The 25,566-nt window shown below is 43.2% G+C and overlaps 1 protein-coding gene across 3 annotated transcripts in view; it reads right to left on the minus strand.

The window, feature by feature from the left end:
• Window positions 1–25,566, minus strand: part of LOC132457713 (palmitoyltransferase ZDHHC14-like) — a 39,435-nt gene that overhangs the window by 5,762 nt on the left and 8,107 nt on the right. For all 3 annotated transcript variants that reach the window (XM_060052011.1, XM_060052013.1, XM_060052012.1), the window contains exons 3-8: window positions 17,480–17,640; window positions 7,004–7,156; window positions 4,792–4,929; window positions 3,389–3,437; window positions 2,093–2,195; window positions 1,772–1,881 (exon numbers count right to left, since the gene is read on the minus strand). In XM_060052011.1, the coding sequence (XP_059907994.1) occupies window positions 1,772–1,881; window positions 2,093–2,195; window positions 3,389–3,437; window positions 4,792–4,929; window positions 7,004–7,156; window positions 17,480–17,640 (714 nt within the window). The remainder of the gene's footprint in view (window positions 1–1,771; window positions 1,882–2,092; window positions 2,196–3,388; window positions 3,438–4,791; window positions 4,930–7,003; window positions 7,157–17,479; window positions 17,641–25,566) is intronic.

A 25,566-nucleotide genomic window follows, 5' to 3' on the forward strand; every position in this document is an offset into this window, starting at 1 on the left:
CTTCTGAAGTGAGTATCTCTTGTAAACTGCCACATGTGAACAGGCTGAATCTAGATTGTGTTTGGTTGTGGGTTCTAGATATTTATCACGTGTGAAAAAGGCCCATGACGTTTTACAAATGAAATTTAGTTTGTGCGAGTATCTGCACATTTCTATACAATGCGTGTGAGTTTAGGCTTAATAAATCCCTAGCCATTGCACATGCATAAAATAAATCATACAAACATTCCATTCTCTCTTAATCTTTTCTCTTTTGTGCACACCTGCACGCAAGCACGGACGCAAGCACACACGCACGCACGCACGTACGCACGTACGCACGCACGCACGCACCTCAGCTACTCAATCACTGGGGTCATGTGGCCGAGCATTGGGGTGAATAATTATCTCTGTCCAATCATTTATGTTGCAGGACTCTGATACAGCTGGTTAGGTAACAACCAAGGTTTAATGTGCGCACATGTTTGTGTGCCTGTGGACAGGCACATGCAAACGGACGTGCATGCATTTGAATGTATGTGTGAGTGTGTGTGTGTGTGATCACAGCTAACCATTTCTGATAGTAGCCATTCATCACCTAGATAACGAATAGCCGCAACCACACACCCACACACCACAGGCACGTGCACAGACCCAGCAGAGATGCACCAGTGTGAGCAGGGTAATCAGTAACATAGTGGCTGTTGACAGCTTGCTCCGTAAGGACAGAGCTCAAGTCAGGCGGCAGCGAGCGACCAGAATGCTTAGACTATCCAGGAATCACCACTCGTCCTAGGCAAATGGTCGTCCCTGCCCTGCCTACTACTAACCAAAGAGGGAGGAGGACTGGGTTTCCATAACGACTAGTTGCCTGCGCTGCAGCCAATCTGCTGCCTATATTTAGGCACCTAGCTTCCACCACCGCTGCCAATATGTGCACTTCCTTATGACCAGCCAGACTGGCCAGCGCCACGAGTTCACACTCAGCAACCACTGCGGGTGCTACTTGTCCCTTTGGTTTTTTTAATAACAACCAGTCCTCAAGTGTGCCTTGTGGCTCGTAAAGCGTAGTTAAAAGCGTCATTACCTATGTCGTTAATCCCTACACCAAAAACACTGACAGGGCAATGTGTATGCGTGTAATTTCCCTCTTTGTGGTCATGTTGTTGCACCGCTCCCCTTTTCGTGGTTTTAGATTACAGGACGTCTTGACACGACGCCGCGTGGCCAAGGCGAGCTGCCGAGTTGCAGTCAAAGTCAACCTAGTGATAGGGGCTATCTGCTGGTAGCACAGGACATGCACATCTCCCCGCTGATTACGTCACAGCGTTGGACTGATATGACGTGCGAGCGTGTGAGTAACATGAATACGCGCCCTGATGTCTGGAGTGTGTTCGGTCTCTGATATTACATGGCTAACACGACCGTGAAATCATAGGATTCAAAAAATAGAAACCGAAAATAATACTTTGATCTTGGATGTGGCGGAAATAGGCTTGAAATCCATTTGGCGCTATGTCGCTATGTGAAGAAATTGGCGGCCGTGGGCGGCATTATTTTAAGATGGGCTGGCCGCATCGAAAGGAGTCTGGGACAACACTTTTATTTGAGCTTGTGTGACCAAACCACGGTGTTACAATTGGGTTGAAAAATCAAGCTAAAAATAAAATCGAAATCAGTCCGAGATTTCAACACAAGAGTACGACAGAAATTATATTGGCTCACAGCGGACTTCTATTGCCTCAGATGGGTCATGGTCGAACCCAGTCGGTCAATCCAAAACATTCCCTACCTGGGTGGCAGGGGTCCACAGAGCGCTACGCAGCAGTTGGTGAATATATTGCCATGGCTGTAAGGGTTATAGTTGTCCTTTCCTCTTTTAGAAGACCACGAGCCTTTTATCTGCCAGACACACATTAACAAACGTCATTAAACATCACATAATATTCCGGTAGTGAATATCTCAGAAATGAAAGTAGCATCTGTGTAATGAATAGTGTAAATATAAAATAGAACCAATTATATAAAATGGGGCTGCTGTTTACACTTCCTTATGTTCATTCCATTATGCCTGGTGTGTGTGTGTGTGTATGTGTTCAACGTCAATACTCACGTCTTCGTTTGTGGTCTGGTTGGAGCTGATCAGATAGGTGTGAAAGCCTGAGAGGCCCACTATGGACCAGACGGAGAAGAAACAAACCACCACCTCCAGCACAGTGGCACCAGGAGTTAAGGACAACGGGGCTCACGTTCTCTTTCAGATCTATTCATCTCAACATGTTCCCTCTTTCTCACACACACGGTTTTCTTTCAGGGTTATAGCACTCTTGTCCACTTGTGTGGTGACCAATTGCCTGAGAATGTATGCCGTTATTGACCGGTCCAACTAGCTTCCGGTCCGCTGCCAGTGCGGCGTCAATGACTGACCACAGCGGCTGAAGCCAAGAAATGCTGGATGCTGACATTGCAATAATTAGGCATCCAACTCCATTTATCTTACTGCAACATCCAGATCTTTCAGCCAGTCTCGAGCTCTCTCTATTTCACCACTCTGGTGGATGACTCAACCGGTTCAACAACTGGCAGGGCATTTCATTTTTATCTACTTACACACCATGGTAGCACTTGTGTTATACTTTGAGGGACAGAGACAGGGAGACAGTCGGAGAGAAAGAATCAGATGAAATGCAAGAGAAATTCCTTGGTCTTTTAAAGAACAATGGATCCACACCGTGAGAGGAGGGTTGGTGCAAGGGGGTTTCTAGGCTCTCCACCTGATTTATGAGAGCCGAGCACTCGGTGAGAAGGTGACAGACACGGCACACTGCATTCAGGCTCATCTCCCATCTATCTCTCCATTTATTCAGCGGAGAGAGTCGTGTTGATGCGGGGCAGTTTGCCCGACTTCAGAGCTGGTGTCTCAACGTTCGATGACGTGACGTGGGTGGCTGTGCGTGAAATGTCAACAATATAAATGCATCGAACAGCATGTCATCGCTGTCTGAGTTCCAAAGATTTCCTTGCAGTCAGGAAAATGCAGTTTATGTGTCACACGTGTTGCTTCGTGTCTTGAGAGCGTAGTATTTGGATAGGGGGAGAAAGAGAGACAAACCGGCCGAGTTGTCAGAAATAATTTAAAACCAGCAGCACTGGAGAACGGTTCAGAGCAAGGTTCAGCGCAAGGTGACCCATGGGCCGCAGACGGCGAGTTAGGTCTGTCAACACCCGTCTGTGTCAAACCGCAGAGACGGTGCCCTTGACTAAACCCGGACACGCGAGTAGCGCAGAGAGCTCGACGAGAGTCGATGAAGGCATGAGACAAAGCAGGCTGGACGCACAGACCCACATCGTCTCAGAGATACGGCCAAGCAAAGCACAAAGCAGAAAAGGGAATATATGGAAAGGATATCTGGCAGGACTGTCTTTGAGTGCGTTGAGGAACCCAGTCCGATGAGACCCTGCAGACAGAAGGGATGGGAGTTTCAGATTAGAGTTCAACATGCCTTCCAGACCGAAACCACAACGTGCACCCAGAGCAGCAATGGGGCTCAAAATACACAGTCCCCGTTTCAGATGGTGGTGTCTAGTAATGCTCGATCTAGTCACTGTCTGGGGTGTGTTGCTCGGTCCAGGTCCTTTGTAGGAGCTGTCGGCAAGGCTTTCATTGGGTGGACAGGCGTGCTCATAGCTAGGGCATTGCTGGTTTAATTTAACTGCCATCTCTGATTGTGTGGAATGGAGAGACATAGAGACACAGACAGCTCGAATACAATCTGTCTGAGCAGAACTTACCCCCCGTGACCTCTGTATCACGAATCATCTACACCGTTAATATACATCATCATTATCCAGCTTTGATGAATACGATTCAGATTTGAAAAAATGGAAAACAGCAGTTGTTTCTGTGTAGCAGACCTCTGCTGTGAATAACAGGCCGTTGCTATGGAGGCGGTTGCCATCTGTCAAATCTAACAGACCATTTTTAATTAGCAGTAACAATGAATTCATTTTTAATATCACTACAATACAAAAAAAATATTCACTGTATATATATTTTTTTGGTCAAAATACAGGTTTCTTTAGTAAGTAGTCAGGTAATAAGCGGGCTAATGTGCAGTGAGCCGGTAAATATCGAAAAATAAACCCATTCAGGGTAATACAAGCCCAGCATCACACGGTCATGGTTTATTTTTGCTGTACATTATCCCTTAATTATTACACTGCTCTTCTTCATGCTTTAGAATGCTCCATTCACTTGAATGGACATTCCCAACGTTTGGCTGTCAATAATCTTTGCATAATTGATCGTGCTAAGCATAATGGACCGATGTCAAGGAAAGTGCATTTTTTGCCTCTGATTCACATCTTTCGTATCGCTCCGCAAGTAGTAATGTATAGAACGTGACGATGACCGGCATTGATCACCATTTCAACATAAGGTGGCAACGTAAAACCATTGATTTTGAGCCGGTTGTCCCATATGTAGTATGGAAGTGTCATTCTGCCACGGCGACAAATCACACATGCAGCCCGTAAGTGAACAAAACACACGTTATAAAACATAACGCCGCTGAGACAGCTGCCAACATACATAATGTCGACAAGCTCCTGTTCCTCAATGCATCCACTTACAACGGCTGTGTGTGTGTGCGCCCGTACCCATTTAAATCGAGAGACAAAGAAGGTGACATTTAGAGAGACGGAGACAGAGGAAATGACTGATTGCCAGAGCATTGTATGTTTTCTTTGTGGATCGGGGCCTGTGTATGGTGTGTCTGTATCCACCAACCGGCTTTCCCTCAGCCTACTTACGTATGATGACGTGTGTGATGACGAAGGCGAATATGAAGATGGTGAGGAAGGAGAGGGAGAGGATGAACATGTAGAAGAAACGGTAGTTCCTTCTTCCCACGCAGTTCCCCACCCAAGGACAGTGATGGTCAAAGCGCTCTGCGAGGGAGGGAGAGGAGAACAGAGGGAGGGGGAGAGAGAGACAGAGAATAACATTAACTGCATTTCAATAGAGAGCAGTGCAGCTCTTTGTTCCAGTCTTCCAATGAGGTAAGGAGCAAAGTACAAAAAAAAAATCAATAACATTGAACTCCCTTTACCTAGGGTGTGGGAAACACCTGGGATCATTTTACAGCAAGCCAGACGTAGGCAACACACACACACACACACACACACACACACACACACACACACACACACACACACACACACACACACACACACACACACACACACACACACACACACACACACACACACACACACACACAGTACTGCCCTAATTGTTAATCTGTTTTACAAGTGCATGCACATTCAATGAGCTAGTGCAGCAAACTCAAACACCACCAACATGCACAGACAAACACACAGACAGGAGAACACTAAATTCTGCTCAAACTGCCGCCTAGCAGTCTGAACAGACGTACACACAGTGCTCCCTCACTGCTAATGGCAAACAGCTACAAGAGTCAAAGATGGACTGCCCCAGCTGGGTTTCAGCGGCTTCAAGCCTTTTTTATTATTGAGCGGTGCAGTCCACATGTTGGAAGATGCATTTGGCTGGGTCAACAATAGCCTGGCCAATGACTTCGGGAGAACTTAATCAAGGCCCCTCTGAGGAATCTTGAGGGGATTGAAAATTAAACCTATGTGGGCTCGGGACGGGTTACATCAAATATATTCCATGTGCCAACACAATCTGAGGATATTTAGACATTAATCTAATATAAGTAACCTCTAGAGATGTTGATACTACAAAATCAACTATTTATTATTGGATAGAAGTAGAAAGGGGCAGAATGCTTTAAGAATGACATAGCTACATTATAATACATGAGAGCAGCTCATATGAAAGATCCATCATTATACTGACTAAAAACCCATTGACCCATAGCAGTCTCTCTGTGCACGGCATGCAAATACTTAACTGAGAGTTGTTATACGCTGCGCATAAGTGACTGGCCTCTCCCTTCGTTAATGGGAGACTAATGGCAGAAGATGCTGGTTCTATCAAGAGCTGTGCGCAACAACATGGTATCTGATTCATTTTTGATTGTGTGTAATCCCAGTGAAGAGGTCAATTAACCACACAGCAAACATGTTTTTCGTGCCCGCATTGTTCAAATGTCCATCGGTGCTTTGGCACTGGGCTCTGCCAAGTAGGAAGCGTGTGAAAAAACATGTGCTCGCTAAGATTCCAATCAGTTCAACCCTGTGGGAGTGCGGCAGGACCGTGAGGCAGGATAAAGGGATGCTACCATTAATTTGGCTTGGGGCCCATCATTATAAGTCTATCGTATTCAAGATACCAGACTGGCTGGTAAGATATTAATGAGCTTGTCACCCCACTGGTGTGGACAATATTAGGAATAAAGAGATGAGGCTGTCAATATAGGCCCACGACTTATGCAATCACACTTTAATGAAAGATGTCTGGTTGCACTGCAGGCCAAAGCGCAATGTTTTTTATTTTTGTTTTTTTTAAACCATGATACCTATCAATGCCAGGCAATACATACTAAATGCGTTTACGTACCCTGGGGCTATGACATAACACGTCTCCTTCCATGCAGCACCACTAACATGCTGTCACTCTCCCTTTCTCTCCCCATCTGCCCTCTCCTCTCACAGTCCCAGAGGAGTGTGTAGGGTAACGAACAGCATCCAAACTTTGTAGAGCATTTCTACTGCTCCCTTTGTTGACTTATCTGTACAGTTCATCTTTTCCTCAAGCCACCTCATTGATTTCCTCCCCTGTGTGCCTTCCAGAGGAATTAAAAAAAAGTACCCAAGGCACACATCTTTGGCAATCCTGGATTTGTTTCCCAAACAAGGATTCAAGCTTATCAGCCTACTGCAATCGCAAGCCCAACACTAAGGATAATTCCACGCACGTGCTCATGTCCTGCCAGTTCTTATCAACCCCATGCCTGAACACAGCATCACATGCGCTCTGCGCACACGCGTCCCAGACGTGTCCGCATGCACACCTCAAGAGACCTCTGGCACTCACCCACACAGTTGTCACAGAGGCTGCAGTGAGAGGTCCGCGGCGGCCGGAAGATCTTGCAGGTGAAGCAGTACTTGAGCTTCACCGTCTGCCCGTTGATGACCACCTCTCTGGTCCTGGGGGGCGGTCGGTAGCTGGTGCTGCCGTTCGCCCCGTCTGCGGGGGATGCAGGGAGGGTGGGTAGAGAGGAAGGGGAGGGAAGGAAAGGGGGACAAAGAATTAATACTGCTTCTGTGCTTGTGTCTGTGAGCTGAAAATTAATAAAGGTTGCAGTCATCAGAGGATAAAATGAATGTTTTATTGGGTAAAATAAAACAAACAAACAAAACTCCATTGCCTCACAAGTCATGTGAACCGTCGTGTGAACCATAACAACCAGTATGGGTGAAAGGTGAGGCTTTCATAGCATGAAAAGGTGAGTCTCCGTCCCACTGTTACAAGTCCTGGCTTTGAGGTGTGTGTGTGTGTGTTTTCGCGCTTACGTGCATGTGTGTAAACAATAACAGGGATAAAGATTGAATTAACAGCCAACAGGCAGTTGTTTGGCATTTTGTGAAAGGGTACATTCTGGAAGTAACTGCTGTGTCTTAGAGATGCGTGCTCGGTAATATGCCGCCTCTTCCTCTTTCATCCTGCTCCACTGCCCTTTCAGCAGCTACCACTGAGCCCAATAGTGAATGAGGTGAGATTTGGAACAATTACTTATTTATATAAATTAATGATAAAATATTAATGTCATATATAAATTTAACCATTCAACTGTCATATCATCAGAGGCAAACATTAAAGGGTGATATTATGCGTGTCCAACCAGATTTATGCTGGATTGATCAGTCTACCAGCCAACCCAGTGTACTGTAGCAAATGTTGCTTTCTATGCATCATACATCTAGAATGACACACTCACTTGGCTAATCTGACTCGCACCTGGTGGCATGAAATCACTCCTTAAGGAGATTACTTTTTCGTTGAGCAGCATAAGGACCGTCAATGTCATCAACTTTCATTCTGGAGGTTATTATGGTTTTATCTTCCGTATTTTAGCTAGACCCCCCCCCCCCACACACACATCAAACATAAATCACCTAAAAACAACTGCCACCACTGTTTGGAAATCCATTACAGGGCTGTCACAACTAGTTGATTAAGCAGACTAATTATGACTCGGAAAACTTGCAGACTTTTAATCATGTGTCCTACTGAATTAATATGTTTCTTCTTTTTTATTTAAGCCGGGTATATGCCATATCTGCAGCAGAGATGTGTCGAACAAAAAAAAGCTTTTCAATTTCGCAAACACAAGCCGAATTACCGAAAACGCAATAGCCAACACCCCAAACCAATTGGCCACATCCCAAAAGCAAGAGCCATAACATAAACGCAATGGTCACAACACAAATGAAATAGCCGCGAGTTAACGGAAGGGAGCATCAACGGAAGTTGACAATGAAAAGGACCAAATATTATTACTCCAACATGTAGCTTTTGCATTTGTGTTGTGACTATTGCATTTGTGTTTTGGCTTCTGCCGTTGTGTTGTGTGTTATGGGTTTGTGTTTTCCATTATTTGCTTGTGTTTTGAGAAGTTCTAAAGTGTTTTGGATATACAGTTCGTCCAACACATCTTGGCCACCGTACATTTCCAATAATCAGTTTCAAAGTAGTATAGTAATAGTAATAGTTAAAAAAATTGCATAGAGATCAGTAAAAATCCATGTTTTAAGCAATACAGCATGCTAACACTATCATAACAAAATGCAAACGGCAGAAGTGAACATCTAAATGATAATTACTTACTACTAAAAGCTAATAAAATAAAATGATAAATGAATCATGTTGGTGTTAATGACGTGTTAAAGCACCAGGAGTGTTACGTGACTGAGCCTACTTATCTTTGTTAGAGGGCTAAGAAGGCCAAATACCTAATATCAGTTACAAATCTGTTTTACCTTCTTGGCGAGTGTAATTTATGATGGCAATAACTAACATTACGATTAAACTTTAGGGACTACGAAGGATATCAAAACTGCCACCATAAATCCACGCTAGGGTTCAGTTAGGTGCTAACCGTCAGCACCGAGAATCACGACTCTATCAACCACGTTCGCAACTTCCTCCTCTGTTCTATTTAAAGAAAAATCAAAACCGACTAGGACCAGGGTGAGGAATACTAGACTCACTGTCCACTGTGTTTGTACGCATGCATTAAGACACATCCAGCAGAGAACAACGTAACCTTTCTGCTGAGCCAAGATATATGTATATTTAGCTGCCTTGTTGCCAGAGACTTCTTCCATAACATAACGAGAGATACCCCGAGAGAGATAGCCTGGCCATGAGAAAAGAGCCTCACGCTAGAGAAAATAAAAGCCAAGGAACACTGAGATTACACCGCCTGCGTGAAAATGAACCCTGATGGTGTACAGACACAAATCTCCCAAACAGACACACAAACAGACACCAACCATGCTAAATAAGGGGTTCAATGTCAGCCAAAAAGTGTCATGCTTTGCCTGGCGGGCCATGAAAGGATTGTAATTGCTACCCTGCCGCGACAGTGGATGGAGGGGGAACATAACACTCAGGCTCTAAGGTGGAGGATTCAGGTTTGGTAATGTAATGAGTGCTAAGGCCTCCTAGAGCTGATTTCAGCTGACGAGGCCTTGGAAGACACAGGCTTCCTGCCCTCCTACGGTTCTAAGCATTAAGACAGAACAAGGAACTGTGTGAATGAAATGCTAGAAATGAAAAGCTTTCAGCTGCTCTAACTGCACTTACTGGCATGGTAACTTCGACCCATTGACGGTTATGTCGTGATTAATTATACAACAATCACTTAGCAGTCATGAATCATTCAGCTGTTGAAATAATAATTCTGCCATGCTTTGGATTTCAGTAATACCGGGCTTTAACAGAACTTTTTTGTTAAAATGGCAAAGGATTGTTGAAACCAATATAAGACAAATACCGAGTTCAGCTGTCAACTATGAATGCATGAAATGTGTCAAATTGTCAAACAGTTTCATCCCACATTACTTCTTTTATTTATCATATGTTAATGTATCGGACATACCAACTCAAGAACACACGAAAAGTGTATAGCGGTTTTAACGTCAGCCAACCAGCCAACATTACTGTCCACATCCTCCCTGCACCAGCCGCTACAGTGGTTGATGGGTATGAACCCTGCATACCGCCTGGGAACCTCGACACGTGGTCACTGGCGGTCTAAGAGCTTCACTCAATTACAAGGGAAACATCGGAAAGGGCAACTGAGTGGAGATGTAGTGAGGCGGGGATGGGCTATAAATAGAGCCAGCTTAGGGGCACTCTCTCACCACTTCCTGTTGACATGGTGCACCAATGAGATAACCCAGCTGGGGCCACGCCTGCATCGTGTCTCCGCAACAATTATAGTATTAATCAAATCATCCAACAATTTTTGACGGCACCAATCCGTCTTAATGATCTCATAATCGACAACATTAATTCTCTAATATCATGTACCTTGGACTTCCTCATCACCTGGCAGCAGTGGTTTGCCCATATATGCTTAATCGATTGGGATTAGGGTTGTACTTGGCACTGAGGCCGTTCATTTATTTTGACATGTCTTTGTGTTAGAGAACATTGCTCACAGTACATAGTTCATGCCTTTTGACATTACCCGAAAATATTATACATTAGCAGAGCATATTGGCTTTCTTGAGTTCTGGTATTTTAAATTTAATATTTTAAATATTCACTGAACTGTGGAAGCTCTTTACCAATCTGGAGGGGACTGTAACGGGGAGCATGGGTAGATTACGGTACAATCGTGACAGTAGGGGAACGCACAGCCTGGCTTCTGCTCACCACATGGGGGCTTGAGCTGATAACAAGCCTGGTGAGAAGACAGGGAAACCCAGAGATGGGGTGTAGACAGAATGGAAGAGGAGGCAGAGGAGTGAAAAGGTGAGAAGGGTCTGAGCATATTCATAGTTCTGGAGTAATCAGCCCAGAGTGGATTATCTTCAGTTTTATTTTGGCTTCCTGACCATCTCAACTGCTTTATTCACATATCATTCCTGTTCATTCCCTACAGTTTCTCTATCCTCCTCCTCATCACTTTCTTAAATCACTCCATCTTCCACGCACTCTCGGTACATCACTGAGACACCCACACTATGGGGCTTGAGGAATAGTAGAGCAGAGAGCAACAGAGAGCCGATGGCAGGGAAGAAAATTGCCTCTCCAGGGACACAGGACAGAGTAACAAGCAAGGAATAAACATTTCAATATTACGAGATGCATGTTTGTGCCATGTGTTGGACTAGACTAGAGTAATTGTTTATCCAAATTCAGTAGAAATCTGCAGAGAAACCTAGCCATCTTCTTGAAGTGGAGGCAAGACCAAGGACACCTTCTCTATACAAAGGATAGACCGCCGAATTCGTATGATTGGGCAAAAAATACATGAACAACACATTATATAAGGCAATACATCATGCAGTATGTCTGAAAAACAGCAGACGCTTGCAACAGTCTATATTAAGGTGTTAAATCTCAAATGGGTGATGCATTTTTGCTTTTCTAAAAAAGGCACCAGCCTGTACGGAGACAGAACGCGTAACCTTGGCCTAATGAGCCACACGCTCTAGCCATCTGAGCTTACCAGCCCCATGACTACAAACAAGAGATGGAGAATGCATGCACAAATACTGTGTACTGGATATAGTGCAGTACATTACAAAACTATAATAACGTCAGCAATGATACATTTTTTTAGCATGAGCACTCTCTTTTTCTCCCTCATAACTCAAAATGATGACGTCTGACCTGGAAATAACAATATCAGAAAATAAAGCAAAAAATACTTTAGACTCAGGTTTTTTGAGTCACATCAATCAGAAAGCTGAAAGAGTAATTCAAGTCGACACAATCTCCCCTTACTAGAGCTGTAGCGATGCGTCGATGACGTCGACGTGTCGACGTCAAAAATTCGTCGACGTCAAATTTCTCCGTCGATGATTTTCGACGGAGAAATGGACGAAAGTCACAATAAAGGAAAATGTCTGCGCACAAAATCATCAAAGGTATGGAAATACTTCAAGTTAAGTCCTAAACGGAAAGGTGTTGTGATTTGCACTCTTTGCCAAATGGAGTTGGCATATCACAAGAGCACGACAGCAATGTTGGAGCATCTCAAACGAGAAAGTATCTCGTGCGCATGAGAAAGTATCTCGTGCGCACGAGAAAGTATCTCATGAGCATGGGGAAACATCGTGCGCATATCACTGGCAGTGTGTGTGTGTGTGTGTGTGTGTGTGTGTGTGTGTGTGTGTGTGTGTGTGTGTGTGTGTGTGTGTGTGTGTGTGTGTGTGTGTGTGTGTGTGTGTGTGTGTGTGTGTGTGTGTGTGTCGTCAGCGAGTAGGTGGACGAGCGAGGAGAGCGAGCGATAGCGTGCGTGTCAGTCTAGTGAAGTCATGAACGAGTCCGGTTGTGTGTAAGAATAAAATACCCAGCCTGTCAAGAATCGGTGGCCGCTTCATTCCATCATATTCCGACCTATAAGCAGACTCACTGTCGGTCAAAGTGAAGGGTCATGCCCCTGAGAGCGCATCGGACCTGGAGGGAACGTATCACCTGTGCTCCTCGGTCTGGGAGCCGACAGCAGGAAAGATGTAACTCGTAGTTGGAGGCGGAGCGCAAGAGAGTATGCGCATACATTTTTTTCATGTCCCTTTACGGGTTCCGTATTAAATAAAGTATATTATTAAGAATTTTTTGGCATTTATTTGAGATACATTATGGTTTTTTATTAATCAAGCAACAGAAAAAAAAACAAAAAACGTCCAATTGGTCATTAGATTAGTCGAATAATCGATAAAATAATCGCCCGATTAATCGTTTGATAAATAATCGTTTACCCCCAGCCTTACCCCTTACACTCGACTTGCTATGCTTTCGTCTGTGTAGTCATTACAACCTGCATTTAGGAGTGGCCAGCAGTGCACTGAAAGTGAACACGCATCTGGGAGTTAAAAAGAGAAAGTAAACATTGGTTATTTACAATCCAAAGGGGTAAGGAAGAATTAATTCGTATAGTTTGCCCAGTCACAAAATAGTGTCTCCTCCTATGCCCCAAGCCCGGCTGACGGCTATGGAACGGATAGTGTGAGAGAATGCAGCTCAGAGCTGACCGGAAGAGAAGAGATGCCTCCCTCAGCCGCCCTCGGCATTAGAGCTTCAGAGAGGTCTGGTGTTTGGCACGTGGCATCCATAGGGATGCCAGACGGTTTAGTTCTGACGGACTGAGCAAGGGAGGCATGCACGCAAACATCAGAGAGTAACGCCGTCCAGATGAACACTTGTTTGGGGTTTACAGCTAGGATCAGCGGGCTTGGATACTGCGTGTGACCCCTGAAGACTTTGATTTAACTTTCAGTTTCTGGGCATGATGGGGGGGGATGGTGAACTCAAGTCATGTAGACAAGATAAACCAGCAAGTGGAAGATTTGTTTACTCATAACAGAACAACCTGCTCAACCACCCCCCCACCAAACCGGAAGGGTGTATCTGGTGTACAGAAATTATGTCCCTCACTTACAGTTTAGCCAACGGGTCAATATGGCAACCTGAGCCGTGTGGCACTCGACAAGAACGTTAATTATTAATTAGGCTCCTGTTGAAATACTGAGGTCCACAGAAAGCCTGGAATGACTTCTCTTTTCAGTAACGTCTTCCCATAGCCGAGTTGTGTCTGTTCAGATTAAATGTGACCCCGGCATGTTGCCATAAGCGGAGCCAAAAGCATCACACAGCTAAAGATCGGCATTCCGGCTTCTGCTCACGCACAACAAATAACGGCAACAGACAGCTCTACTAACACCGTCCATTCCCATGATTGCACGCTCTCTGGCAGAATCAATCTCCCTCTGTCCCCTTCACCGCTCCCGTCCTTCCTTCAGTCTGCAGCTCTTTGACCCACTGGCCCACTGTTTATATAGCCATCAGGTCTCCCAGTCAATATATGCCTTTATTTAGTCATTCCCTCACAGTGAATCTGTCCTTGTGCTTGTGATATATTTACTTCCGCATGGGCGGGTAGACACACACACATACACATACACACCCACACCCACACACACACACACACACACACACACACCACTTTCAAAGTGGCCATGCGTAAACTGGTTACGAGATGCTGTGCATATCAAACATAAAATCCCCTCCGTGTTAATGCACACCCCTTAGAAGCACTGCACGCCTGTGGATTTCTCACTATTTAATAGTCTCATTACCACACTAAAGTCGGCTTCTTAAAAACGTCATACGTAATATTGCTTGTGTTGTATCGTTTCAAGAATAAAATAGAATGAAATTCCTTACCAGAATGGAAAGATTAGAATTTCTTTGGTAAAGCACGTATGTATATTTTTCTTTGCCCTTTAAGTAAGAGACCACAAAAGAAAACACGTATGTGGAGTCCAGTTACCCATTCATATTTAAAAGGTTTAGCCCTTGGAATAAACGACAGTGGTCTATTTCTGCCTAAGGATCAGTAGTTGACATTATTACTGCAGGCGATGAGCTCCCTGCATATTTAGCTCGTCAGCTTTATCTGCTGGCAAGACAAATGAAGGACAGAGATCTAACAGGAAAAACAAGGTTCCACTTCCTCGAAATAAGGATTGGTGTTGCACATAGAACCAGAAATAGCCGACATGCAAGTAAATCCTATGGTGAAACAATGGAACCAGGAGAGATCAGGCGAACTAGGGTTAACAAGGCAAATAATGTTTGGTATGAAACAACAGACTTTTAGAATCTCAAAAAAAACAACTGATAAAATACCAACAGCATATGGTTGGGAGGGATAAAAGCTAGACAGAAAGAGCTAGTCTCATTCATTTGGTCTGCCAGCCAGAGCGCTCAGTGAAACCATCCTGGTTCCATTTAAAATCCCCAATTATTCATTTTGAATATGCAAAAACATTTTGCTTATGCGAAAACACTCCGCAAAGCCAAAAGAGATGGAAGAGATAGAGAAAGGGGTCGAGCATGGTATTTTGGTCAGCGTTGTACATATTTTCAAGGCATTTATCCACCTCAACCACTGTTGTCCGACTAGCACTTTGTTGATTGGAGGGACGGCAGTGGGGGGCTCTCTTTGTTCTCCCCTCCCAAGTGCTCTACTGAGATTAATTATGCTGCTTCAGAGTTTGTTTAATGAGGCCCTGCCGGCGTCAGGATGGAAAGAATCTGTGGAAAATGAGAATCGTACATATCTTTGAGAGTTAACCCCTCGAGCCCATTTGTTGAATGTTTGTACAGCATACGCAGTGCCGTTGAGCAAGACATGAGACCGCTTGCTTACACTGCCATATATTCAAACAAGTGCAGGTTTTTAATAGAATATTTTTTTGATCATAAACGGAGTGATTCAAAGGCTAGAGAGAGCGACAACAACAACCTTCTTTAATCAAGGTTGTGATGGACGTAATTCAACTGCACTCAAAATGTGCCAATTCAAAACCTGCCTGTTGGGAACAGGCCGATTGCTTTGGCCTTCGGTATTGCATCTTGCAGCTTTCTAGAGTACCACTCGTCCAAACAACTTGACAATGCACTTTCTTGGGTCCTCAGCAGTTCTCCCATGTGGTTGAATTGCTAGTGGGCAGAAGTCAATCGGATTGGAAGAGGGAAGTTGATCGGATGAACGGTTGTCAAAGGACAGACATGCATAGCGAGACTCCTCTTGTTAGAGTGAGATAAGGGCGACTCAGTGGCTGACCAAATGTATGGTTGATCAACCCTGGGGAACAGTGCTGCTTTGTCACAGCCTAGCCTGGATAAGATAACCTTTACAGTTGAAGCCTTATTTCCCCATAGCAACCAAATAGAGAATCAGATTCTGAGCATTGTGTAAAGGGTAGGAGGGGGACAGAACGTCAAGAGAGCCTGAATGATATGGGAAATAAAATAATTTTCATAACTCTGGTCATGGCTGCCTTACAGCAAGGGCTGGGTGATTTATCCGATAGTATCAAGTAATTAGTATCTTTACTTTCCTACAGTTTGTAAAATTGCTGTGCCGCAAAATTCTCTATTTATTATAGTACGACATTCTGCAGATTTTTCTTGCCTTAAAGAGACCAAGTGAACCCGTTGTTTCAGCTGGGAGAATTTTAAAAATGCAGTTTGGGCGAAGAGTTCAAGGAAGGATGGGGCATGTTACAGCTCAGGTCAACTTTCTGTTACAATAGCCACGATTTTTTTTAGAATCGTCACAAAAGACTGTTACCCTCGTGGAGCGGTGAGTTGTGTTTTGGGGAGACAACAAAGGATTTTACTGATGTTTTCGCTAAATGAAGGTCTTTTTACAGTAACAGTGAGCAAATGGCACAGATTACTTTATTGATGATTGATTTGTTCCCGCTCTGTCATTTACCTTTAACACACACACACTTACATACACCTATTGGGAAAGCTTACTAAAAATGTCGTTGTACTTCACTCGTGCAATGACAATAAAAGGCTTTCTATTCTATTCTATTCTATTCTATGCTTACACTACCAATGGACCACAACGGAAATAAGCCCATGGGCTTTTTTGTGTTATTCTTTTGACTTCATATACATTTGTTTGCTTACCTTTGTGCATGTGTCAATAAAGAATTTCAATCAATCAATCAATTATTATATAAGACACATTTCTAAGTTTATGGGGAACACAAATCAACTAATTCCAACCCCTCACATAGACACATGCAGTGGAATGGCAGGTTTGTGGAGTACAAAGAGAAGCAGATCAGCTCAGGCCACAAAGTACTTGCAAAGAAAGGACGCAACCTAGGCAGCACTATTTTCATTCCATATGACAAGAAAAGGCCCTAGTGGAAGGCGATCACAGATTCACTGATATGTCCTTGCAAAATATATGTTCCCGTTTTATACAGTAGAAGAAAGGGGTCTGTTAAGAATAAGATGTTAGTATATAGTTAGTTTAGAGAAAATCTCGATTTTTGTTTTTGGCACAATCACCACGCACTACTTACAGCCCGGAGCAAAATAAGGAGGACGAAATAATTAGAGCCGTGTGGATCAGTATTCCCTGTCACCTGATCATTGCCGTGGCCATTTCTTCCATCTCAACTACACTCTGATAGACTATACTCTTTGGAAGCTAAAATAATATAAAGGCAGTAAAATAAATAATTTAAAAGACAAATAATACGTGCAAGGTTTTGGAATAGACACAGAAAAGATGTAGAAAAGTCTAAATCTAACAGGCCACAACCAAGCACAAGAAATGGGAAGGAGATGGATGACAATTTTAAGGGCAATGACAGTTGAGGAGTTGAAGTGCGTTTGCACTTTCATATCTGCTTTTATCAACTGTCACACTAGTTCTTCAGAACAGTATCTTCAACATAACTGTGACCGAAGCCCCTGAGCCGGTGGTGGGGAGGGGTGCACCCGCAGTGGTCTTACCTATCTGTTGCTCCAGGTCAGCGGTCTCGTCGGCCGTGGCCCTGGGCAGCACCCCCGGGTCGCTGAAGCTGGTCCTCAGCAGGGTCCCCAGCACAAACAGAAACAGCGCGCCGCCTACCACCGGGATGGCTGGGCTCAGCTGGAGAGCCAGGAACGGACAGCTGAGCAGGCAGGAGAGGATGGAGGTGGTGGTGGAGACGGGGGACAGAGGAACAGGGGGGGGGGGGACAATAGATTAATTATCTAGCTAACAGCCAATGCTTTAGAAGTGGTTCTCGAACAAGACTGGCCATCCCAAACAACATCGACAGGAAGAGTGGAGCAAAAGAAAGACATCCCATCCACATGGTTATTCTGTTTGACTTGTGGTGGTTAAGTGGCAACAAAAAGCGACGTGTTCAAACAGCATAAGCCCAGAGGGATTCAAAGGACACACTTAAGCAGAGAGCCAGAGAGCCAGCCATCTACCCACATACAAACAGCTCTCTAGCAATTAGCAACACCAACATCCACTACTAAAAGGAACACCTTCAATGCTATGGTAGTGGTGTAATGAAATCACTAGTAGTTAATAATCAGTGTTTACACATGTTTAGACCGTAGCACGCGCGCGCACGCGCACGCGCACGCACACGCACACGCACACGCACACGCACACACACACACACACACACACACACACACACACACACACACACACACACACACACACACACAGTGTCAGGGGTCAGGGCCAAAGCCGTGTGTTCTAATCTGATTTTATAAAAAAAAATATCCAGCTAATCCTATTAACTGGCCAACAATCCTGATGCTTATTTGCAGTAATCACAAATAGGATGATAGGAATGGCTCCGGAGTCCAGACCACTACTATTTCTCTGAAGACTTTGGTCCAACAGCGGAGAAGGAGATATGGTATGTGGGGGAAAGTGGAAGTGGTGGCATTCTTGGAGAGAAATGGGGGGAACTGACTGAGCATATGGCAGCCATGTGGTTCCATCGATGACTCAGAGAATAGCAAAAAATATATTTTTAATAATTATCTGGGTTTCGTAATTATAGTGCTTTATCCTAAGTAGGGCAGGGAGATTTGGCCTGAAAAAACTCTAATTTTTTCAAACTAATCGACACTTTTTGATTTAAACAAATTTTCAGATTCTCTCTAAACAGCTGAAAATACCAAAAATATGGTCCATCTTAATTCACCACTATTTCCTACTGTAAAAATGGGGGCCACAACTTTTGCATTGCAATATGACACCGCATCGTGGATCACCTGCCACCCGGGCCCTTTTCAGTCATCAGCAATGATACAAGGTTGAAAATTCTGCCGCTTTTTATCACCGTTACTGAAATAAGACCTTAATTTAGCGTAAACAGAAGTCGAATCCAATGTACGTGTTTGCAAGTCTCCAAAAACAACACATTGTTTGCCTGTTGACAGCGGGTTCACTTGGTCTTCAAGGCCAAACAAATTGGTGTGGTCTAGAACTTTAATACATCTTGGTTTTGCCGGTTTGCCGTCATTTCACAAACCGTAGGAAAATAAAAATCCAAAAGAATCTATTAAACCGAAACAATCGCCATTAAATAGTGACGTACATTAAATAACATAACATAAGCTCATTCTTCAGACAATGGATTGCACCCACTAAGGCTTCCCTTCAACCCTGCAGCGACAGAGGTGATTTTATCCAGTATAGAATACTGTTTCTCAGAGGGGATGTACAGGATTAATGACATGGAACAAAAGATGAGCCTGGTAGCTGGGAGAGGGTGGACGGCTGGGGAGGAGGAAGAAACCTTTCCCATTATGATAATGTTCAACGGTGAGCAGGGAAATGCCAGGGATGGGATGAAAGCCATTTACTGTCCATCACAAAGCACTTACGGACTCAATCTGTCATTGGGCCATACAGTGATCAATGTAAAGTATCAAGTCCTGTGAATAGAGCGCTGAATCGGCACCGCCATCTTTTTGATAACGACCGGGGACGAAGGGGACAAAACTACGGCAAAACCACATTCAAGGGGGCAACTTTCTCATCTCCTCATCACGGCTAGATTTTACGACAGAGAGCCGGTGAACTTTGGACGACTTTGTAACCAAACAGTTCTGTTTTGCAGGTGAACTACAAAGTCACAGTCAATCAAATGTAATGGGTCGCAATTAGGGCTGCTCGATTATGGGAAAAATCATAATCACGATTATTTTGGTCAATATTGATATCACGATTATTCAAACGATTATTTTTGAGTTTGAAAACATGCATTTATTGACACAATCAATTATGACATAGACACATGTAAGTATCCAAAATAAAACCTTTTTCGTGTGTAAGTGTACTGTCTGCCACAACATTCTGAATCTAACATTTGATTTTTATAAAACATTTCATGAATATATTCAGCCAAATGCACTGACGAATGACTCGACTGAAATAATACATTCCCTATTTAATGTCTAGAGAACAGCGGTCCCAGCATTTCTCCATAGCAAAGTTAATAGTCACAAAGCCATAACAAACACATGGCTAATAAAAATCATATTGTTAAACAGAAATACATATACAAGATGTACTTGGCAGTTCTGCCTTAAAGAACTCTTAGTTAAAGTCTGCTATAGGAGCTTGTTATCGTTCATCAAACTGTAACGTTACTGAAACTTTAATATTCCACACGGTAGGTCTACTCCAACATGTCTGTCAACAGTCGATGCTGCTGATTGGCGGTTCACTGGCATGTCCCGCCTCCTGCCAACGGCATACTTCCTGATGCAGCACGCCTGTTAGATCGTACTCCCTCTCGCCGCGTTGAATGCTTTCGCATGCGCGTCTCTTTCATAAACTCTCTAGGCCTACTGTAAAACGGAAAATGTCAAATTAATCGTTTCAACTCGATTATACGAGTTTGGAGATCGTTTGACCCCAAAATTGATATCGCAATCGAAATTCGATTAATTGCACAGCCCTAGTCGCAATGACATTAAAACATTTGTCCAGCCTTGCGATTGTTTGGTGCTGATGGATGCAACACGACATCCCCTCCAGATGGTTGCACCTTGGGTGGCCGCTCACAACTGCTATTGTGTGCCAAGACCTGAAACTCTCTCACCAACCACGCCGAGTTATATTTAGGACTGCTATTTTAAACTGTGCCAACTATGGCGGCAAACATCGATCCATTCTAATATGTATTGCAAATAGGTTTGGGAAAAGGAGAAGTTCTTAGAAGAGCACATTTGCGGGATTGGAGCCTCTGTTTAGCCACAAACATTCTAACCTGAGATGCGAACCGTCAAAAGGATGGAAAAAGACTATAAATATGATGGCATCACAAGGGTTGAAGAAGGGGTTTCTCAAAGGGCCTGAGTCTTGCGGAGGCTAAACAGATGACCCGGGGTGTCTGCCTTGCTGGCAGTCACCCATGGTCCAGCCCTTGCTGGCATGTCTTCCAGAGCTGGAGTGCCTGTACTCCAGTGAGACACATAACAGTAATCCAATACACCTTATTAAACGCTGTTGGCACTGTTTCCCCTCGATTTTTTTTAGCAGTGGTGCTGTGAGTTGGTAAGCAAGCCACACTAGAGGGGTGTGGAAGAACATTTTGAAAAATAGCCCTTTAGATGATTACTTCTGGTCAGATATTTTGGGGAAAAATGTACAGATTGAGCTTCCAAATATGACATAACAACCAACAGAGTCCAGGTATCTGCTGAGACCAGATCATTTTGTAAATGTGCCTCGAACTTGGCAATTCTTTCCAGCAGCGGAGGTGCGGCGCTGCTGAATGCTTATAGGGGAAACACTGCTGTTGGTCTGATAACGCTGCCATTAAACAGTGTGCACATCAGAGCAGGAATGAAACAAGCAGTTCTTATTCTCACTTGCTAACTGCTAATGTATTCTGAATGTGGATTTAAATTAATTTAGCTTTCTTTTTTACTCTCTTTAGGTTGAACAATCAAAAATGATGAATGCAATTTAAAGTTTGTTGAGAGAGTACATCATAATCAGGAATAAACTTAACTTAAGTCCTTCACGCCAATAAATGGGTCTCCAATATGTTCAATTCAAGGGATTGGAGCCAATCCTGCTGTCCACATCTGGACAGAGGGGAGGGGGGGGGGGGAAACCGCTGGGATGCCTGGGACATCAGCAGGAGGATTCATGCAGCACGGCATAAATGCAGCAAAGACACATCTGTGATTGTTGACACTGGTCTTGAGGTCGTTGGGTTTCTTCCTAAACAGCGTGCACTACTCGGTCTGGAGCTAAGTGCACATTCCTCGGGTGCACATTGGCTAATTGGGCTTCCAATTGTTAGAGGTACATGTCTGCCCTACTGCCTTTCTTAATCACTGAGTTAGACAAAGATTAACAAAGGCATTCTGGACAAGTCTTTGCTACTATGGATGTTTGATAGTCTTGCCCATAAATAAAATGCATTATTATTATTATTATTATTATTATTAAGTCGTGTAGCCCGGCACCGGATACTTCTCTTTACACAAGTCCATCATTTTGCTCTAGCACCTGGCCACTTATTTCAAGCGCATTTATTATTCCGTCTTTTCATATCATGATAATGATGTAACAAACATTGGCAGAATTCCATTTAAGTGACTGCAAAGAGATTGGCAGCTATCGATATCAAGCTGTGTTCCAAGAGCGGCAGAGCTATGCAAGCTGTGTCAAACTGCAGCAGCGCGCAATTTGTTCGTCCAAAGACCATCAAAAACATGCAATTATTGAGAGGTTTATTGATGATCTGCCTTGCTTTAAAAAGCAAAAAAGGTCTATAGTACATGTTGAGAACGATTTCTGTTTGCTTTGGGTGCCAGAAGCAATAGTTGTTATTATTTCCTATTTGGTGACTTAGTCGACAGCAATGTTCTTGCTGCAAGGTAGATAAAAATATGCTCTACATAAGAAAGTCACCTTTTAAGGTGAATACTGGGGATTTTCTTTGAATACCCTCAGACCACACAGCATAGAAGACACATAAACTTAAACTCTTACTTTCTTTCAAAAAATGTGGCGAATCCGGGTAAGAAAAGACACTGAATGATCTAAGCCTCTATGATCTAAAGGGGACTCCAAATATTCACTAAGGCTTGTGCAAACTTTTGCCATCGGATCGTATATAGGCAATTGAAGCGATTGTCAACTATATGTTTTTCCTGCGCCAATAATAGGGCGATTTTAACTAACTTACTATGAGAACTTACTCTATAAACAGAGCGCGTAGAAGAGCACTCTGTCTCCTTCAAAATATTGCCGTTGAGACTCATCTTCCGACAACGCAAAATAAGCTTGAATAGACACATTTGTCAAAAACAAAGCATGTTTATATTCCTTCATAAAATGCTCAAAATTCTCAAAGTGACTTCGGCAGTGATATCTTTGGAAAAACGACCCAATCCCTGACCATCCCACTCCAGTTAATATTGAGTTTACCAAGAAGGAACTGGTTTGACAGGCTAAACCTGGCCTACCTGCCTTTATAAAAGAATGCACCAACCATCATGATTATCAACAAAATGCTATTAAAGAGTATCGTTGTGTTCTGTGCATATTGAGTACTATTACTCGCACCCTGCTGTATAAAATAATAATATAGGAAAGGCATTACAAAAGTAGCAGAATAAAGAAATCCACTGAGCCACATTACACACCTTCCTTTTATCTGCTTCGTCAATCTGTTCCTCTTCAATCTGTCCTAGGAACACTAAATTGCATCAATAATTGAGTTGTGAACAGCCAACAACAAAGCTTTGCCTGAAACAACGTATTTAACCATTATCTCCAAGATGATTTGGATGTTACAAACAGGAGTCAATCTGATGACAAGTCTCCATGTAAAGTTTAGTAAACTGCCACATGTTGCCGTCTCCAAGGGTTGTGACCACAGTTTATCTGCAGCACACCAAAGAAAATCCATTTGGTTCTGCATAAGCGGATAATGATCATCCTCTATAACATGTAATCTAGGTAAACATTCAACACTGCCGACGCATCAAGCACTTCAAGGATGCAGAAGCAGGCAGATGTTTGTTTACAGATGTCAACAGGCGGTGACGTTAATCAATTCTGAGAAGAGAGACTGTTTACCACCACAACTACCAAGGCAGTTAGGTGTTGGAAGAGAATATCCAGTGGAGATGAGCACGCATTACATACTGACGGGGGGAAGTAGGTTGCTGCACTGAACCCATTTTAACCACAGACTAGCTTCGATTGATATGGGGGTGTGTTCTGTGAGGAAGGCAAGCTCCAGTCTGCGTGCAAGATTCACATCCATTTTCATCAGCCACTTGGTTTGAAGAACAACTGTTCGGAAGAAACCCAATAGCCTCTCTTTTCATGCCTGTAAGGCGGCATTAAGGAGACACTGGATATGTCCCAGATTAGAATGTTATTTCCACTTTAGCGTAGTTAATATTAATTGGGGAGTTTGAGGGGCTTTGTTTCCATGGAGACTGACAATATCCAATGTCGGACATGGTGGATTTTGAAAGAAAATGTGGTTACCTTGGAAACAACCATTCGATTCACGGTGAAAGGGTTTAAAAGTGAGGAAAGACGGATGATATGCATCAGGATAATGATGTCATGTCATTTATCCCCCCCCCCACCACCCTTCCCTCAATGAAGACACAGTCCAAATATTTAAATACATTTGACTAAACAAAAAAATACAATAAAAAAAATAAAAGTATTTTTAAGTATATTTCCATGTAGGATTAATGGTAGTTTTCTTTTTGGAAACAATGTCTTATATGTATGCCAGATTAAATTCTCTTCAATTACTCATGTGTAATGATTGGGACTGTTATCTCTCAACAAAATCTCTACTTGCCTGTTCACAATTAAGAATACATATATGAGGGCAGCTCTCCCTTGAGCCTGGTCTTAGCTCCCATACAAATCATGCATATACCATGGGACATTCCTCAGTCTCCTTGAATACAACATAGACCACTCTGAGCAGAAAACATGCAAATAAACACAGCATGGGCCGACTGATAACAGGATGCTTGGAGCCAGCTGGCTGAACTTCAGTGAGATAACTGAAACAGGGCAAGCACAGAACCACATTATTTTCCAAGGTCCTCATTTATTTTTTTGTATCCTGGTAAAAAATCAAATGGGGTTGTCTGAAGGGGTTTCCAAAAAGCATTTGTGAGCAGGGGACATAGTGACCCAGGCAGCAGCCTGTAGAGATCCAGCCTGCTTAGCCTGATAATCATGTCCCAGGTGAAAAAGTAGGACCGCAGTAGGTCAAGGCTGGATAGGAAACCCCTGACATCAAGTGTCTAAACATCGTGAATATTAGTCCATTTACAACTTATTGCTACTCAGAGAAAGAAGAATAAAGAGATAAGACTAAGCATTAGGCAAAAGTTCTAATGAATTGAAGATGCATTGGGATTCAAATATATTATTAAATCAGTACCCTTTTTGTTCTAAACAACATGAAAATTCAACTTAATAAATCAACTATAACAAAAGTTAGAATTAATTAATAAAAAGAGAACAGAGAGAGACAGAACACATTTTGTACATTTTGGCAAAGAGGCAGAGGCAGGTAGATTCATTTTTTTTTATCAATAAAAAGCCTGCTGTATAGAAGAAATTCAAACATTACTGTACACTGTAAACCGGACGTATTTTTTAACAGCTTTGAAATTGCTGTCTCAGCTACGGATGGAGACACTTGTAGATATAATAGATAGATATTGTTGGCTTTCTTTAATTAAATGTATAATCCAACTAATAGATTTGTGTTTGAGGATAACTATGAACATTTACCCACAGATTACCTGGGATGCTTGGATTATTACTTACTTAGTATAGGGAACTCGGGGGACTTTTGCAATCATCACTGCAGTAAATCAATCAATAAAACGGTTGACCTTGTTGTTTCACTTTGACACGATTGCATCTGCACAGAAAACACAAAAGACAAAATCCCTCCTTTTGTGCTCCCTCCCTCCAATCATTTCTCCACCATTGATACGTGTTCATTAGACACACCTGTGATGAACATGCAAGAATAATTCTCTGAACCATCAGGGAAGAGATG

The sequence above is a fragment of the Gadus macrocephalus genome, chromosome 5 (assembly GCF_031168955.1).
Source record: "Gadus macrocephalus chromosome 5, ASM3116895v1".
Classification (NCBI taxonomy): Eukaryota; Metazoa; Chordata; class Actinopteri; order Gadiformes; family Gadidae; genus Gadus; species Gadus macrocephalus.